Source organism: Lampris incognitus, chromosome 1 (genome assembly GCF_029633865.1).
Source record: "Lampris incognitus isolate fLamInc1 chromosome 1, fLamInc1.hap2, whole genome shotgun sequence".
In the NCBI taxonomy this organism is placed as follows: domain Eukaryota; kingdom Metazoa; phylum Chordata; class Actinopteri; order Lampriformes; family Lampridae; genus Lampris; species Lampris incognitus.
Genome location: NC_079211.1, coordinates 19,591,329 through 19,609,668, shown reverse-complemented (window position 1 = coordinate 19,609,668; position 18,340 = coordinate 19,591,329). Strand labels below are relative to the sequence as shown.

General features: G+C 47.7%; 1 protein-coding gene across 1 annotated transcript in view; it reads left to right on the top strand.

Annotated features, from left to right (window-relative positions):
• The window catches only part of tspan17 (tetraspanin 17), a 37,507-nt gene that overhangs the window by 3,653 nt on the left and 15,514 nt on the right, over nucleotides 1-18,340 (top strand). Inside the window, exon 2 of the mRNA XM_056288957.1 lies at nucleotides 6,501-6,551. Coding sequence (XP_056144932.1) covers nucleotides 6,501-6,551 — 51 coding nt within the window. The remainder of the gene's footprint in view (nucleotides 1-6,500; nucleotides 6,552-18,340) is intronic.

The following is an 18,340-nucleotide window of genomic DNA, read 5'->3' as shown; positions in this document are numbered from 1 at the left end:
CGACCCCCCCCACCCACCCCGTCACAACTAGCGACATCAGTCTTAAGTCACAGTCCTAAAGTCAGTCAGTCAGTAACAGTCCTCTACTTAGTCAGAGTCGAACCCCCAAACAAACACAACAATAACTACAACATGAACACGTCATCATTAAAACACAACTTTAACTCTAGCACTAACAGTCCCATCAGCCATTGTGCTTCCCCAGCGCAGAACCACCAACAGTCAAAACAACCTCCTCCCCCGCTCGCTACATAGCCTTCGATGACCCCATCACCCAACACATAGTCCCCAAATGTCCAGGGTGCCACCACTGGCGAAAAGACCACCCAAAGCACTGTGTGTCATAGGCCCTCTTCTGCTGCACTCTGGAGCCAGCCCAGGCCTGGTGGTTGCAGGATTCGCAGCAGTGCACGTGCAGCTCCACGTCTCGTCAACAGCCAGGCTAGTAGAACCGCCCTCTGAGGCAGTCGAGGGTCTTGACATTCCCATAGTGCCCCACCCCTACCAAGCCATGGACCATCTGAAGAACCTGGAGACAGAGCAGATGGGGCACCAGTAGCTGCAGGAGGTCATTCCCTCGTCCAGGAGCTTGCCACCTCCGGTACGCCAACCGTTGTGGAGCTCTAAGTTGTCCCATTGAGAGTGGTAGGCTTTTAATTCGGGCCCCAATGCTGACACATCTGTCCACTCAGGGCGCCTCCCCATCTCCAGCCAGCCCCTAACCAGCACCAGGGTCATATCTGCCTCCTGCTGCTGCTGCCTTACTTGCTGCGTGGTCAACGGGAACCACCTGTCCTTGTTGCTGGCGGTCTGGACGGCCGCCACCATCGGCGTCATCTGGCCCCGTTCCTCCTGCCACTAGCAGCAGCCGCACTCCAACACCGCACCGGGGCTGTGAACCTGCTGAGTGACGGCTGCTCGGTGACTGGCTCGCTGGTCCCTGAGCTTGCTCCTCCCCCAGCCGGACCGGAGCACCACGGTCTTTGTGCCAAGGGTGATGGTTGCTTCCGACACGTTAACACGGGCTCCCCAGCGGGTCAGCAGGTCCAGGCCGATGAACTTGTGCACCAGCTCTTGGTCTCCAGCTTGGACTTGCAGGGACTTGTTCACTCTCATGCCAGCCTTCTCTCCTGTCACCGTCATCAGCTGGGTGTTGGCTGACGATCACGCCACCAAGAGTGGGCCGATGGTGCCCAGGAGGACGCCAGGTCGCCTCAGGGAAATGGTAGACCCCATGTTTACCAAGGCCCGGCAGGATTGACTGTCGAGTTGGCAGTACAGACACAGTACTTTGGTGTGACCTTGGCGGCCAACAAGCATGCATTGGCCTTGAAGGGGAGCTGGAGACTGGAGTGGCGGTCCCCTCACTAGGCCACTGCGCCATTGTTTCCCCGCTGGCTGGGTGACTCTGGCTTTCAGTGCCGGTACTGGGCAGTTGCGGGCTATGTGACCAGGCTCGTCACATCGGTAACAGCAGGCAGTTGGCTGGGGTGGATGTCGCCTGGATGTTGGAGGCCATCGCCGAGACTGCTGTGATGCAAGCCGAACTTGGTAGACCTCTTCCTCTTCATCGTCGTCAGCCAACCTGACATGTGGTCAGGGAGCGGGGGCCCTCTGCTGGGTAAGCTGTGTGGAGAGTACCACCTCAGCCCATTCAGCTTCGCAGAAAGCCTCGCTGAGAGACTGGGGCATGGCAAGGCGAACATGCTGGTGGAGGGCCAGCTCCTCTTGGGCGGCTGCGTTGAACTGCGGGTAACTGTTGGGCGTGTAGCTGCACATCTGCAGCGAAGGTACCCAGGCTCTCTCCTTCTTGGCAGTGGCAGCTGGCTAGCTGCTCCCTGCTCTGGTCAGCGAAGAGTTGCTGCCCGAATCACCTCTCCAGCACCATGGTCAGGGCTTGGAGGTCCCACTGCTCTGCTGGGGCTAGGTCGAGGAGCACCTGCAAAGTATTCCCCTCCAATGCCAGAGCCAGATGGATGGCAGCCTTCTCATTGCTCCATCCACTGTGCCATGCTGCTAATTGGACTTGCGAGACGTACGGCTCTGCTGTGTCATCCGGTTGTACTTGAGCAGCTTGGCTGGTGTTCCATGTGCAGCATCCCTCCCGGTTGCTAGGGGGCGGTCGGTGGTGGCGGGCAGCAGGCGTTCCCCTGGATTGGCCCTCCTAACCTCTAGGGGGTGGTCGGTGGCGGCGGGCAGCAGGCGTTCCCCTGTATTGGCCCTCCTGGCCTCTAGAGGTCATTGGGACCGTGGTACACTGGAGCCGTCAGGGTTGGCTGGAAAACTTCCATCTCTGGCGGGCCCCGTCTTTCGCCATGCCAGGTTTTCCAAGTGCCAGCGGATCTGCTCAGTGTCCCACTCCAATCTCTGGATCTCCCTCTCCATTCTTCAGCTCAATCCCACTTCTGACACCAATGTGGCAAGCTGGCGTGGAAGAAGAAGTCAAGAGGCAGAGATGTTTGTATTGGTAGCTCCCGTGTCCATGACCCCAGGAGTACTCTTTTATTTACACACCGGCCCTAACTGACAACACAATACTCAAAAGTAATTGAAATACGTATTTCTAATACAAGTGGCAGAAATATTGCCCATCTCTAAAGATGTTCATGAAGTGATTTTATGCCCCAAATCATTGAGAGAAATTATGATGTTAAAGCTGCAGTCTGTTGCTTAATTTCTCCAGTAATTAATAATTATTTTACCATTATTGGACCATAGAGTAGGGTTGCGTAATACCATGGTTGGAGACACCCTTCAGTCTTCATATACCACTTTTGAAATGTTGACAGCGGCAAACATGCACATTTTGGAAATATCGCCAGCTGATATGGCAATGCTTCTGTCAGACAAACGATCGATATAACTGTAGAACAGTGTGGTGATGTAGTTTGATGACGTTTAGACTGACTGCCTTCCTTAACTTTGGTCCGAAGATCACATTTTTACAGGGGTGTGGGCTATTTGCTGGTTACTCTGACAGCCATGAGCCACAACAGCTGCTGCAACTTGTTTGTAATCAAGAAAATCTGTGTCAACAGGTCTGTTTCTGTCTGGCTCCTATATCCAGCTATGTTGGAATGCTGTTTGACTGTAATATTAATTGATTGTCCAACAGAATCGCCACATCACCATTGCATTTCAAATTGATATAACAATGCAAAATCTTACGGATTGCAATATTTATGAGTTCAACATTTAGCAAAGTAATATGGCTCATCACTGAAGTTTGCATTAAAAAGTCATGGCCACGAAGTTGTCTTTTACTTTTCTCTCTCTCGCATTGTCGTTGTTTTTTTTTTAGTCTCTTCCATTTGTGTAGATTATTCCTAGTCTAGCTAAATGGATTAATGCTCATTCTTTCAACTGGAACGCCTCTGCCTGTTTACCTTGACACCCCTTGCTCATCACCCTCAGCTGAAGCTGCCGTGTCCTTGGTGACAGCCAGTAATGTAATCAAGGCAGGCCAATTGGATGGCTTCAGAATTGTATTAGGGCAAGTGCAGATCATTGTCAGTTAGCAAGCAGTACCATTTTTGGGCTTGTTTTGGCGTTTCCTGTTGTCAGCTTCCCACCAGTATGATTTGGTAATTTAACTGGGCCTATTTGAATCAGGCTCAGCCAATATGATGTGCCTCATTTTAGTTCATTACGAACTGCAGTCCCCTATGAGTGACATTTCATTTCCATAACATATTAGGTACTGCACAAAATGAGCTGTTCAGATGTGGATAATAACATTTCTGGTGACGAAGTCTGAGTGTTGAACTACTGTTAACTGTTATTTGAAGTTCTTGTGTATAGGGGTGCCAATACAAGGACTAAGGCTGTGGCTGATAAAGTTGTCGAGTCAGAACTTGGAGGCTCTCTTTCTTTAGCATTCTTGATATTATTTGTCTGACATTAAGGATACCATAAGGGGCACCATGGTGGCCCAGAGGTTAACACCGTTTCCTCACAGCAAGAAGGTCCTGGGTTTGAACCCCAGGCCTTCCCAAGTCCTTGTTGTGTGGAGTTGGCATGTTCTCCCCATGTCTGCATGGGTTTCCTCCGGCTGCTCTGGTTTTCTCCCACCATCAAAGACATTCATGTTGGGTTAATACTCCTGTCTGTGCCCCTGACCGAGGCAATAGGAAAGGAGAACTGGAGTTGGTCCCCGGGTGCTGCACTGGGGCTGCCCACTGCTCCTCGCTACATAGCTGGGATGGGTTAAATGGAGAGGATGAATTTCCGCCCTGTGATGGCCTGGCGGCCTGTCCAGGGTGTCTCCCCGCCTTCTGCCCAATGACTGCTGGAATAGGCTCCAGCATCCCTGCGACACAAAGCAGGATAAGCGGTTAAGATAATGGATGGATGGATGGATTTATAAAGTATATCTTAACAAACTGGTATACTTGGTGAATATTGGCTATGCTGCAGCCTGTCAGATGTCTGTACTACGGTGGCCCTGGAGTGCAAATCAGGACGACAAATAGGAAAAAACCACAACAAATCAAAAAAACACAACGGCAAATAACAAACTACAATGACAATTGCAGATGAAATTAACAAAAAAGAAATCACAACGGCAAAACAGAAACCATAACCACAAATCACAAAACACATGACAAATTGGAAAACGCAACGGAAAAACAGAAACCAGAATGACAAAACAGAAAACTCAACCACAAATCGGAAAACAACGACATTAACTCCTACCAGAAAAGATGGGTGCCGATCGACAAGGATCTTCGCTGATTGGATGTATTTCATGCTCGAAATACAAAGTGGTTCCGGTGTTACACTGAAATCTGATACATCAGATTATATGACCCTGCTTTTAAAACACACCATTTCAGACAGGATACAGCAGTCAGATCGATGCAGTTAAATTTAAGCATAAAAATAGAAATGGTTAAGATTAGGCATTCTGTTGGAGTATTTTTTTTGTTTTGTTTTTTAATGTTAGTGTGAGTAAGATTTGGATTAGCATCTGGGGGGATGGCCGAAATAGCACATTTTAAGGGCAGGGTCAACGTAATCTGATGGGTCACAGATTTTGGTGTAACACCCAGACCATGTTTACCTGCTGCTCTCACATGATAACACGAGCACTACCTACCAACGATTCAACGTTTACAACTATCAGAGATTATTTTGATGCAGGGCATACGTATGAGGGGATACTTTGATATGTTGTCAGCTTTTCACAACGTCACCATGAGTATGCGCACTCTGAAGACACGTTTAAAAGAAGCAGGGTTGTATAGAAGAAAGAACTATTCCCAACTAGCTGAAGTGAGACATATCATTCTTTTTGCCACAATGAGGGCAATATATTTTTTTTTGTGCTTTTTTCCCCCCTCTTTTTCTTCTGAATTGTGCTTGGCCAATTGCCCCACTCTTCTGAGCCATCCCGGTCGCTGCTCCACCCCCTCTGCTGATCCGGGTAGGACTGCAGACTACCACATGCCGATACATGTGGAGTCGCCAGCCGCTTCTTTTCACCTGACAGTGAGGACTTTCGCCAGGAGGATGTACCGCATGGGAGGATCATGCTATTCCCCACAAGTTCCCCCTCCCCCCTGAACAGGCACCTTGACCGACCAGAGGAGGCGCTAGTGCAGCGACCAGGACACATACCCACATCCAGCTTCCAACCCGCAGACACGGCCAGTTGTGTCTGTAGGGACTCCCGACCAAGCCAGAGTTAACATGGGGATTCGAACTGGTGATCCCCGTGTTGGTAGGCAACGGAATAGACCGCTACGCTACCCGGATGCCCCGGCAATACATCTTAATATTTTTAATTCCTCTGTCCTGGTTCCTTTGGTGTTTCCCTTCATGCAGACACATGAAAGATACCTTCATTCCTCTTAAAGAGACGGACAGTGCGTCCAGTCAGCGACGATCCTTGCTGATAGGCACCCACCTTTTCCGGTAGGAGTAATGTCGTTGTGTTTTCCGATTTGTGCTTGTGTTTTTTGTTTTATTGTTGTGGTTTCTGTTTTGCCGTTGTGTTTTCTGATTTGTCATTGTGTTTTCTCTTTTGTTTGTTTGATTCGCAATTTGCCATTGTTTTTATGTTATTTGCCTTTGTTGTTTCCCATTTGCCATTGTGTTTTTCTATTTACCATTGTGTTTTGAGAGTTGTTGTGTTCTCCTATTTGCCTTTATGTTTTGCGATTTGCTGATGTGATTCCATATTTGTTGTTGTGATTTCCTATACGCTGTTTTGTTTTTTGATTTGTTGTTGTGTTTTCCTACTTGTCGTGATTTGCACTTCAGGGCCACCGTACTGTTGATTTTAACTTGGCCACAGCATCCAATCTAAGGACTTGGTCTCACCACATCAAGCTTTTAATTAAACCTTTGAAAGCTCAAATAAGATTTTCTTCTCTTTGCCAACTGCCACAGGTGCACACTCACATGCAGTTAAGTCTGGTGCAGTGTGATTAATAGAGTGGTTGTTCTGTTGAACATTAGCAGACTTTCAGGGTTCCTCTGTGTATTTTGTTTTACAGTTACTCGGAGCAGCATTCCTGGGCATTGGCCTCTGGGCATGGGCGGAGAAGGTAAGTCTACACATTGAAATACACAAATGCACATGCACGCACAGGGTACAGCACGATTGCTTCAACAGCATACCTCACATTCCGCCCCTTGTTATTCCTGTGGTTACCAAAGCAAGAAAAAAAAAAGTATTTACAGGAGGCTTTTAAGGTCGATCAAGGGTTTTTGAGAGAAATGATTGGTTTTCTAGCCATATGCAGAATGAAAGCACCATTTATGTAACATTTTATGGTGCTTAAACCCAAATTAGCTGATAATGGCCCTAAAACACGTGCCTTAGGCCTCTCAGAGGATTAAAATCTTTGTGCTGATCTTGTGACTTAATGTATGACTTAATGTATTGCCTAGGGTTAGCTTGCTCACACATATTATAATTCCTATTGGTTTGCAACTGAATTCTAACTTGAACTGGAACATGATGTTATAATGCAGTTTGATGAGTAAATTTTATTTGTATAGCCCAATATAAATTACAAATTTGCCTCAAGGGGCTTCACAGCAACACAACATCCTGCCCTTAGACCACTGCACCAGATAAGGAACAACTCCCTAAAAAAAAAAAAAACTTTAACAGGGAGAAAAAAATAGGAAGAAACCTCAGGGAGGGATCTCCCTACCAAGACGGACAACGTGCAATGGATGTTGTGTTTACACAATTTGCATAATACAACAATTGAAAGAGGATAATAGAATTATAACGGAATTATAAAATCTATGAAGAATATGATGAGGAGGATGCCAAGCAGTGTCTAAATGCCACCGGAACAGCCCAGGACCCAAGCCACACGACCAGCATCACCATGTAAAAAAAATTAAAAAATTAGTCACGCTGCACATCGTAGTGAGAGAAGGATATAATATTAAAACAGGATAACAAAATTATATGGATTTATAAGATATGTAAAAAGAAAATGGGATGAGGGGGATGCCAAGCAGTGTCCAGGTGGTGTCCATCGTCACCATGGAGACCTGGGAGGACAGACTGCACGTGCACACAAGGGAGACTCACATCACACAATTCACACCATTCACACACACAAAAAGAGAAAGGAGAAGACATCATTCAGAGAGAGATAAAAGAGATATAAGAGAAGAGAACAGTTTGCAATAGTCAATAATCTATATGCTATAATCTCGTCGGCAGAACAGTGCTTGGTAAATTTATTGAGACAGAAACTGACCCGCCATGCAGTACAACTTTTGAAACACTCAACTAAAAGGCAACTAATTGTAGGCTAAGGCAAACACATGCTTTTTTTTAAGTTTGGATTTAAAGTACTCAACAGACTCTGATTGTCTGATGGCAGCAGGCAGGTTATTCCACAAGAACGAGGTCCGATAGGAAAAGGCCCTGCCACCAGCTGATTTCTTTTTAACTTTGGGTACACACAGGAGCCCTGTATTTTGAGAGCGAAGAGCTTGAGATGGAATGTACAATTTAAGGAGATCAGACAGGTAAGATGGGGCAAGCCCATTTAGGATTTTATAAGTCAGCAGAAGCACCTTGAAGTCTGATCTAACATGGATAGGAAGCCAATGAAGGGCGGCAGGAATTGTTGTAATATTGTTCGAATTTCCTAGATTTAGTTAGGATTCTAGTTGCAGCATTCTGAACCATCTGAAGACTTTTAGTACTAGCAGACCTGAAAACAGAACATTACAGTAATCAAGTCTGGATGAAAAAAATGCATGTATTAGAGTCTGCATCATCCATGGACAGAAAAAAAGTGAAAAAAGTCAGTCTTGTTGATTTTTTTTTTAAAGTGCTTATCACAGGAAAGGCTGGGATCAAACGTAACACCAAGATTTTTGGCTGCCACTCTTTGTGAAATCACAGAGCTGTTGATTTTTATCATTACTTGATCAAATTGGTGTCTGTGTCTAGCAGGGCCAATGACCAGCACCTTGGTTTTATCTGAATTTAATAGCAGAAAGTTTAGTGACATCCAATTTTTCACAGCAGCCAAGCAGGCCTCTAAATTAGTCATTTGAGTATGATCATCAGCCCTTATAGGCACATACAGCTGAGTATCATCAGCATAGCAATGGAAATGTATTCCATAACTGCGTATAATTTGGCCAAGAGGTGAAATATAAAGAGAGAAAAGTAGAGGGCCAAGAACTAAGCTCTGAGGTACACCATATTTAACGTCAGAGAATTGTGATGTAATATTACTATAGCAGACACAATGTGTTCTTCCAGATAAGTAGGACTTAAGTGAAGAGAGAGCTATACCAGAGATACAAAAATTACAATTTAATATGTCCAATAATATACAGTGATCAATGGTGTCAAAGGCTCCACTGAAGTCCACTAGTAGAAACGCAGAAGTGAAATCAGAGTCAGCATTCGAAATTCCCCACGGCATCCACGGCAGTTGCCGTGGAAACCCTCCCGTTTAGCATTAATGCCCTTGCAAAAAGCACTAGTTGTAAAGGCAACGTTGCCGCTGTGCCCTTCGTAGCAGTTTTTTTCCTCATTGTAACCGGTTTCAAGACAATGTTTTGCTGTCTGTCTGTGCGAAAGTGCCCCCACGTTCCTCCCATTTCATTTACGTCACTCGCAACCCCTGACCCTGTGCGCTCATTTATGATTGCCCAGCGCCACTGCTGGGTTGGCAAGCGGCGGTGTAGGGTGTTACGCATCGGCTAACGTTACGTTAGCTAGCTAGCTAGCTAAGCAGCTCTAACAGGTGAGTTTGAAGATAAGTTACATGCATAACGTTACCATATTCTGATCGTTCATATCATGTGAATATATTAGGTCCATGTTCTGGTACTTAAGCCTATGTAACCGGTTATTTTCTTGCCCGGTGCGGGATTCGATACGGGGTGTACTGCACCACAAGGCAACATCACTAACCGCTCGGCTAAAGGGTCAGACCCGTTAGCTAGGGGCTAACGTGTCTTATTAGTAGTTTACATCTATATTCTGAATAAACTGATTACATGCTGTGAATACACTCAGCCTCCGGAAATATTCCTGTATAACATTACCTCCTCCGAATGTGTTTTCTCGCTGTAATTCCCTTGCCTTAATGCTTTTGTTATGTCTCCAACTGCTATATGCTGCTTGCTAGCTAACCAAACTAGCAATTTATTGAGAAGTTGTGGAGTTAGAAAACAACGAGACAGGAGACGTGAGAGTAGACGTAGTCGAGGTAGTTTACTAGCTCCAACTTAGCATGTCATACATTCGACAACGACACTGAACTGTTAACCGGAAGCGGAAGTGCATTATCTGACCCCTCGCCTCTTCCCTTAAAGGTACACTGTCCTCTTAGGTGAATGTCTCTCGTTATATAGATGTGGGTCACAACACAGGCCCCCCCAGAATTCACCTACACAAAACAATGCAAAACAGCAAAAGTGCAAGTCATGAACATAAAAATAGACTCTACAACAGAACAGTCAATGACATAGTGCAAAGTCACGGGGAAAACAGGTGACGAGTCGGGGGGCGGACCCTGCGGCCATAACGGCTGCGCTTCACAGGAGGGGAAACGGATGGGGCCGAAACCCGGGCCATAGGCGGGGCCGAAGCAGGAACAGAGGCAGGTGCCGAGGCCGACCTAGGAGGGCGCCCCCGCCGCGGGGGTAGGGCCAATTGCATTGGCTCCCCAATGTCCAAGTGAGCGGGCTTGAGACAGTCTATAGCGACCCGCTCCGGCCTGCCCCCCATGTCCACCACAAAGTTCTTATCCCCCGCCTCCTGGACGCGGAAAGGCCCGTCGTATGGGGGCTGCGGCGGGGACCGATGGCTGTCGTGCCAAATGAAGACGTACCTCGCCGATGGCAGATCCTTGGGGACGTAGGACCGGGGGAGGCAGTGTTGAGACATCGGAACGGGAGCGAAGGCACCGGCAGCGCTCCGGGACGCACTGAGGTGAGAGGCGGCCGACCAGGGAGCCGTAGCATCTGGAAGAAACTCCCCCGGAACCCGCAGGGGCTGGCCATACACCAGCTCAGCGGAGGAGGTCTGGAGGTCTTCCTTCGGGGCCGAACGCAGGCCGAGCATGACCCACGGGAGCCGGTCATCCAGTCGCAGCCAGTGAGGCTTGCCCGCAGAGCGGCTTTCATGTCCCGATGGAACCGCTCACAAAGTCCGTTGCTCTGCGGGTTGTACGCCGTAGTGCGGTGGATCTTCACCCCCAGGTGCTCAGCGACCGCCGTCCAGAGCTCCGAGGTAAACTGGGAGCCCCGGTCGCTCGTGATGTCACCAGGCGTGCCGAAACGGGCCACCCAGCAGCCGATGAACGCCCGTGCTACCTCTGCTGCCGTCGTGGAGGACAAGGGAATAGCCTCTGGCCACCTGGTGGCCCTGTCCACAATAGTGAGGAGGAACGTATAACCACGGGAGGGGGGCAGGGGACCCACCAGGTCAACATTGATGTGGTCAAACCGCCTCTCTGGAACCACAAACGGCGCCAAAGGGGCCTTGGTATGGCGGTGCACCTTGGCGCATTGGCACGCCACACACGAGCCGGCCCAGACTCTAACATCCTTACGGAGCCCAGGCCAAACGAACTTGACGCTCACCAGCTTGGTCGAGGCCTTCACTCCCGGGTGGGAAAGGCCGTGGACGGTGTCGAAAACTCGGCGCCGCCAGGAAGTAGGCACCAGGGGGCGCGGTTGACCGGTGGAGATGTCACAGAGGAGGGTGGTGTTGGCCGCGTCGAACGTCACATCCTCCAGCCGTAGCACCGTAGGGGTCGACCGGTAGTCTTGAACGGTCGCGTCCTTGGCTTGGTCCGCTGCCATAGCGGCGTAGTCGAGTCCCAAGTGAACGGCGTTAACAACCGCCCGTGAAAGGCAGTTGGCGACGAAGTTATCCTTGCTCGACACGTGTTGTATGTCCGTGGTAAACTCGGAAACCGCCGCGAGATGGCGCTGCTGACGCCCAGACCACGGTTCTGAGGTTTTGGCCATATAGAACGTCAGCGGTTTGTGGTCCACAAAAGCGGTGAACTGTCGGCCCTCCAATAGGAACCTAAAGTGTCTGGTTGCGAGGAAGAGACCCAGTAGTTCCCTATCAAAGGTGCTGTATTTGCGCTCGCTCTCACGGAGTTGTTTACTAAAGAACGCCAACGGCTGCCAGCCCCCCCCCCCCCACCCACTGCTCACACACGGCCCCCACAGCATAGTCGGAGGCATCCGTTGTAAGGGCTATGGGGGCGGCAGGCGACGGGTGAGCTAGCAGCGCAGCGTTGGCCAGCGCGGTCTTGGCCGCCACAAAAGCCTCGTCCATCCCCGAAGACCAGTCCAGCTCGTCCTTAGACTTCTTACCCCGCAGGGCCTCATACAGGGGATGCATGATGTGGGCGGCACGGGGCAGGAAACGGTTATAAATAGGGATGGGTATCGTTAGGATTTTATCGATACTACTGCTCTTATTGGTACTGCTTATCGGTTCGGTACTTTATCGATATTCTTATCGGTTCTTTTTGATTATTATGCAAGAAAAAAGACACTTAATTAAGAACAGAATCGACGTTGCTTTATTATTCTATTATATAACTTTATATAAATATAAACAAATATTATTTATTCAACAGCAGCAGCAATGTTTTAAATGCGTCTGAATTATAGACTTTATAATCAACATTCAACAACAACAAATAAGATAAAAAATAAAAGTAGATAAAGATAAAGAAAATATATCTATATATATTAAAAATATTTTTTTACAGCAAAAGGCTAACGGAAGTTCAAACAAACAAGAACCTAGAACATTATCCTAACAGTTCTTCTGCAGAAAAATCAACATATCTGCCTTCTCCGGCAGGAGTCGTGATCTCTCCTGACTTATAGTGTCCCCGGCTACTAGCCTAGCTAACTCCGTATCTATGGCTTATATATTTGTAGCTAAACAATTAGCTAAGCAATTATATTTTATTTGTTGGCCTATTCGTAATAATTCGTTATTAGCCTAGCTAACTCCGTATCTATGGCTCATGCGGCTTACCTGCAGTGGATGTGGATGGAACACTACGAGCAAAGCAGTGGAAAACGCCGCATTTCTGCAGATTAATACCATGTTTCGACAAAAGATGTTTCGACAGATTGCTTGTATTGCCACCCTTACTGGCAAATGATTTGTTGCACTTGTGGCAACGAGCATGGTTGTCATCGACTTTTGAAAAATATACCCAAACTTTTGAACGTTTAGTTCTCTCCGCCATGATGAGCGCTTGAGCAGAGCTGTCTGTGCGTGTTTGAGCGAGTGTGTGGAGCACAGCACAGCCCCGCCCCTCGCGCAGTAAGAGAGAGAGAGACAGAGAGATGGAGAAAACGGCAAACAAGATTATGTTCGCGACGTTTAAGTTCCTCGAAAAACACAATTGCCACAATATAAATCTCACTCCATGATTTCTCGAGTACCTACCGACTACCGATAGCAGAACCGAAAACGTCGGATCTTAAAAATGCTCTGGTTTTTACTCATTTAGAACCGGTTCCCGTTTAGAACCGGGTTTCGGGGGGCATCCCTAGTTATAAAAGTTCACCATGCCCAGGAATTCCTCCAGCGACTGTACAGTGCGGGGGCGGGGGAACATGGTGACAGCCTCAACCCTGGCAGGGAGGGGAACGGCCCCCTGTGGAGTGATGTGGTGCCCGAGGAAGGTGATGGACGACTCCCCGAACTGACACTTAGCTGGGTTGATGATGAGGCCGTGTTCGCTGAGCCTGTCGAACAGCTGTCTGAGGTGCGTCATGTGTTCCTTCGCCGACGCGCTGGCCACGAGGATGTCGTCTAAGTACACAAACAAAAATGGCATGTCGCGGAGCACAGAATCCATAAGGCGCTGAAACGTCTGCGCCGCCCCTTTAAGGCCGAAAGGCATACGTAAGAACTCAAAGAGCCCAAAGGGTGTGATGACAGCCGTTTTTGGGACATCCAGTGGGTGGACCGGCACTTGGTGATACCCCCGCACTAAGTCGATTTTGGAATAGATGGCAGCGCCCGCCAGGTGGGTAGAGAAATCTTGTATGTGCGGTATGGGGTACCGGTCGGGGTCGTGGCATTGTTTAGGCGACGGTAGTCCCCGCACGGGCGCCAACCCCCGTCGGCCTTGGTAACCATATGAAGAGGGGAAGCCCACGGGCTGTCAGAACGGCGGACAATGCCGAGGCGCTCCATAGTCGAAAACTCCTCCCTGGCTATTGCGAGCTTGGCCGAGTCGAGGCGTCAGGCCCGGGCGTAAACTGGGGGGCCCACTGTGGTGACATGATGTTCCACGCCGTGCTTGGCCACCGCCGAGGAGAAGGTGGGTGTGGTGAGCTCGGGGAAATTTGCGAGCAGGCGTTGGTATGGATCCCCGGTGGAGAGTGTGTTAGCGAGGCACAGCGCTCCAGCCCCCCCCAAGCGTGCAGGGGTATGACGCAAACGAGACGGCATCAATCACGCGACAGTTTTTAACATCCACCAGCAGGTTGAAAGCACAGAGGAAATCCGCACCTAGGAGCGGGGTGGATACAGCAGCCATCACAAAGTCTCAGCCGAAACGTCGGCCGCCAAAACACACGTCCACATGTCTGATACCGTACGTCCGAATGGACGTGCCGTTGGCGGCGTCCATCTGGGGGCCGTGACTGTCGGTCATTGTGTCCACAGCTTGTGCTGGTAGTATGCTGCGTTGAGCGCCAGAGTCAACCAGCAGCCGCCGGCTCGACAAGGAGTCTCTGATGAACAACAGCTTGCAGTCACGGCCGGCGCCCATAGCCGTTAACGAGCGCCGGCCTTGGCGTTTCCCTGAACCCTGTAACTGCAGGGTTTGCGACACTGTTTTGCTTTTGCCCCAAACCTGGCATGGTAATAACAGAGCCCGTCGTCAGGTTGGCGGCGGGCTGTCACCGCAGCCGTGGTGTCCATATAAGTCGTACACAGGTGGTGGTGGGGTGGTCTGGTGGGGTAGCAGGGCATGCACAAACTGTTGCCGGTTGGCCAGGAAAACCCTGTCTGCTTCAGCAGCCAGAGAACGGTAGTCCTTGGAGGCGGCGAGAGGAGAACTGGCCAGTGCTGTGCATACAGGTGCGGGGAGCTGCCTCAGAAAAATGTGTGTGAAAAGAAAGGCCGGATCAGCCGATCCCAGCACAGACAGCATTTTTTCCATTAACTCAGACGGTTTGCCGTCGCCGAGGCCATTCAGGGACAGTAAACGGTCTGCCTTCTCCAGCTCCGACAGTTCAAATAGTTTCAGGAGGAATGTCTTTATAGCATCGTACTTGCCAGCAGCTGGCGGAGCTTCCAACAGTGTCATTGCTCGCGCCGTTGTCGATGCGTCTTAACGCCGCCACTACGTGGAAGTACTGCGTTGCATCCTGCGTTATCCCTCTCAGCTGGAACTGGGCTTCCACATGTTGAAACCACGGCCGTGGATTATGCTGCCAAAAGTCGGGTAGCTTCACAGTAGCGGCGTAAATGCTAGCGTTAGCAATAGCCATGTTGTTAGCACCGGCGTCGGGAGCGGGTACCGCGGCAGCATTATTCCCGGCGTCTTCGTTGTCAGACATACTGGTATTAGTAGTTCGATCACGTCGGGGTCACCAATGTGGAGTTAGAAAACAACGAGACAGGAGACGTGAGAGTAGACGTAGTCGAGGTAGTTTACTAGCTCCAGCTTAGCATGTCATACATTCGACAACGACACTGAACTGTTAACCGGAAGCGGAAGTGCATTGTCTGACCCCTCGCCTCTTCCCTTAAAGGTACACCGTCCTCTTAGGTGAATGTCTCTCGTTATATAGATGTGGGTCACCACAAAGTATTTAAAACGCAATAGACAGTTGCAAATACCACATAGCTACATAGCTATATGGTGTGTTTAAACGAATTGGTAAGAATAATTGGCCATGTTTTTGTTTATTTTGCTGGAAGTTCATATCTTTCTGTTAACCAATTTAGCTAGCTATATCGCTGTGTTGGCTAGGTAGCAAGCGTTCATCATGCCCAGTGTCGATATGGCACCACTCTCCATATCGGGAGGAAAAAAAGAATCCACGTCCTTATAATAATTGAAATGTGGTCTGGGGTCCGCGATGGTGTAGCGGTCTAAGCATCGGCTTTGAGTCGATGCAGTTGTGCACTGGGGACCAGGGTTCGCGCCCCGGTCTCGTCAGATCCGACTATGGCCGGACTCGATGAAGCAGTAATAATTGGCAACGCTCACTTCGGGAGGGGGACGTAGTCGGCTTGTGTTCGTCACATGAATGCGTCTCTGTGTGTCGGAAAAAGCAGTGGTTCGGCTTGGATTCGCCTTGTCACGAAAGTGGCGAGGCAGTCTCCTTCGAGACTGCCGGCCGGAGAGCAACAGTTGGCGAACACATGCAGTACGAGGGTGGGTGTTTGAACAAAAATAGGGATCGATTGGCCACTAAATTGGGAGAAAAAAGGGAAAAATCAGAAATAAATTTAAGAAATGTAGTCTGCTGGCATTAATAACGATAAACAAAGCTCCATTTGTCGACCATATGACCGTTACATTTACATGATTCAATCTGAATACTACCTATAATGTAGGAATATTGATGTGCATTAAACGTATTCAATAATTTCAAATTGGAATTAAAAAAAATGACAGCCCAATTAACTGCACGCATTAATTCATAGATGCTACGTAATTTTTTTTCTAGCACTATGCCGCGAAAAGAACGCAAACGATTACAAAATGAAAGGCTACTCCAGATGTCTGCTGCTCAAAGCGGAACACTGGATTCCTTTTTCATGAGGTGAGTTTAAAGTAGCTAGACAGCTGGCTAGGTAGAATAATCTTATGTGCAGCGTTTATCTCTCAATAAAGAGTCAGTTTATAAAATTCACTGTAAATCAATTTAATCTATTCACAATGATATACAGTGTATATTGTATGAAAAAAATTGTATGATAAAAATTGTACAACTATCTTTAAAAATTGATATGACTGGGCTGGATGGTTTGTTGTATTTTAGACCTAATTAGAGTTGACTTCTGATCCCTTTAATATGTTTCAGTCAGAATAAAGTAAATCAGCCTGACCAGCCAGCTGGACAGGGAGTGTTCTCACTCTAGCCAGCAGACCCCTGAAATCAATCTTGTAATATTTTCTTGTGGTATTTATTTGCGCAATGGTGTTGTGGGCTTGGATTTCTCAGTTGCCTTTGGTGTCCTGGCTATTTGCCTTGGTGCTCTGGTAAAATTAGGCGTCATCCAAGGCAAAGTTGCCTTGCCCTAAAAACAACGAATTTTGAACCCTGATCAGAGTTCATAGCTAGTAAAAGATTGTTCACCACTCTGGTCAGAGCAGTTTCAGTGGCGTGACGGGCCCTAAAAGCCAATTGAAAAGGTTCATATAGATGGTTTTCTTCTTTTTGGGTCGGAAGTTACAACTCTCTGTAGTACTTCAGAAAAGAATGGAAGATTAGAGACTGGTCGATAGTTATTAAGAGACCTTGGATCGAGGTGCATTTTTTTAAGCAGAGGTTTAACCACAGCTGATAAGCTGACTGATATTAAGGTCACAACCACAAATGAGGTGCCTTATGGTGAATATTGCATATTAATTTGACACACAGTCACAAGGCATGCTGGATCTTTGGCTGAGGAGGGTTTGTCGACAAATTGGATTAAGCTTTGACTTTTGAGGAAATTATAGCAACTAAAGATCCTCTTTGGTTGTTTTAATTTTCACAGTACACTATAGGACCCTATAAAGGTCAGATGCTGCCAGAGCCTTGTCGTGTGAAGGAATATGGCATTCCTTCCAACCGAGTTAACTGTCAATGTGCTCAATAATTAGCCAGAAATGATTGTACCAGTTAATTCAGTGAATGTTGTGCTAGCATAAAAATATGACTTGATTTGTAACGTCTGGTTGTTAATTCTGTGCAACTGGGCCTGCATGTGAATGCTTTAATAGGGAAGTGTGAATATTTTTAAAAGGAATGGGCCTGATTATGAATCGCGGTTCTTGGAAATGGAAGCATCTGGTCTCGGTCTTGGATAGTCTTAGCCCTGCTGTCATCAGACAGACTGTGCTATTGTTTCTAGCTTCATAATTAAATTCCAACCAGTCTCTTCAGTGTCTGTCATATGAGTTGAGTTTAAACAATGAAAGGCCCAAATGCTGCCACTGTTGCAGGCAGTCTGTTGTTGCAGTGGGTCTCATCCGCATTTCGATTTGCACACAATCTCTGAAGCAAACAGGATGTAGGAATTAGAGCAATCCAGAGACTGACAGGAAGACGTCTTTAACACATAGCAGCCCGACTGTCTGGTTGTGTGGGGGAAGGGCTGTCAGAAGGGAAAGGTGAATTGATTTTTTTTTACAACACTTGAAAAGGTTTCCTAACTCCGCCTCCTTTTTTGTTACTGATAGATCAAAGCCCAGAGAAAGAGAAATGCCAGTTTTTAGAATACATCTAGGAAAAGTTATCACCGTGTTTGTTTTGTTTTGTTGTTGTTTTTTTAATAATATCTGTAGACAACATTCTAGGCAAGGGAGGGGACTTTTTTTATATGTATATACATTTTAGCTGTACTGCTATTGACCCCAAAACATGGCAACCCCGGGGCCTCTCTGGTTAGCTGTTCAGTTATGTGTTTAGCTGTATTATTATTATTATTATTAAAAGTTTTGCTTATTCATCAAAAACGTGTTTTGAGATTTACATTGTATGAACTTAGAGAGTGACACGTCCCTTGACCTTGTAAGCTGAATAGGAAGGACTGATTAAATAGAAGGAACCAGGATTTTATTTTTTTACCACTTTTTTTATTGAAATTTTACAATCAAAATATTGTATATACATATAT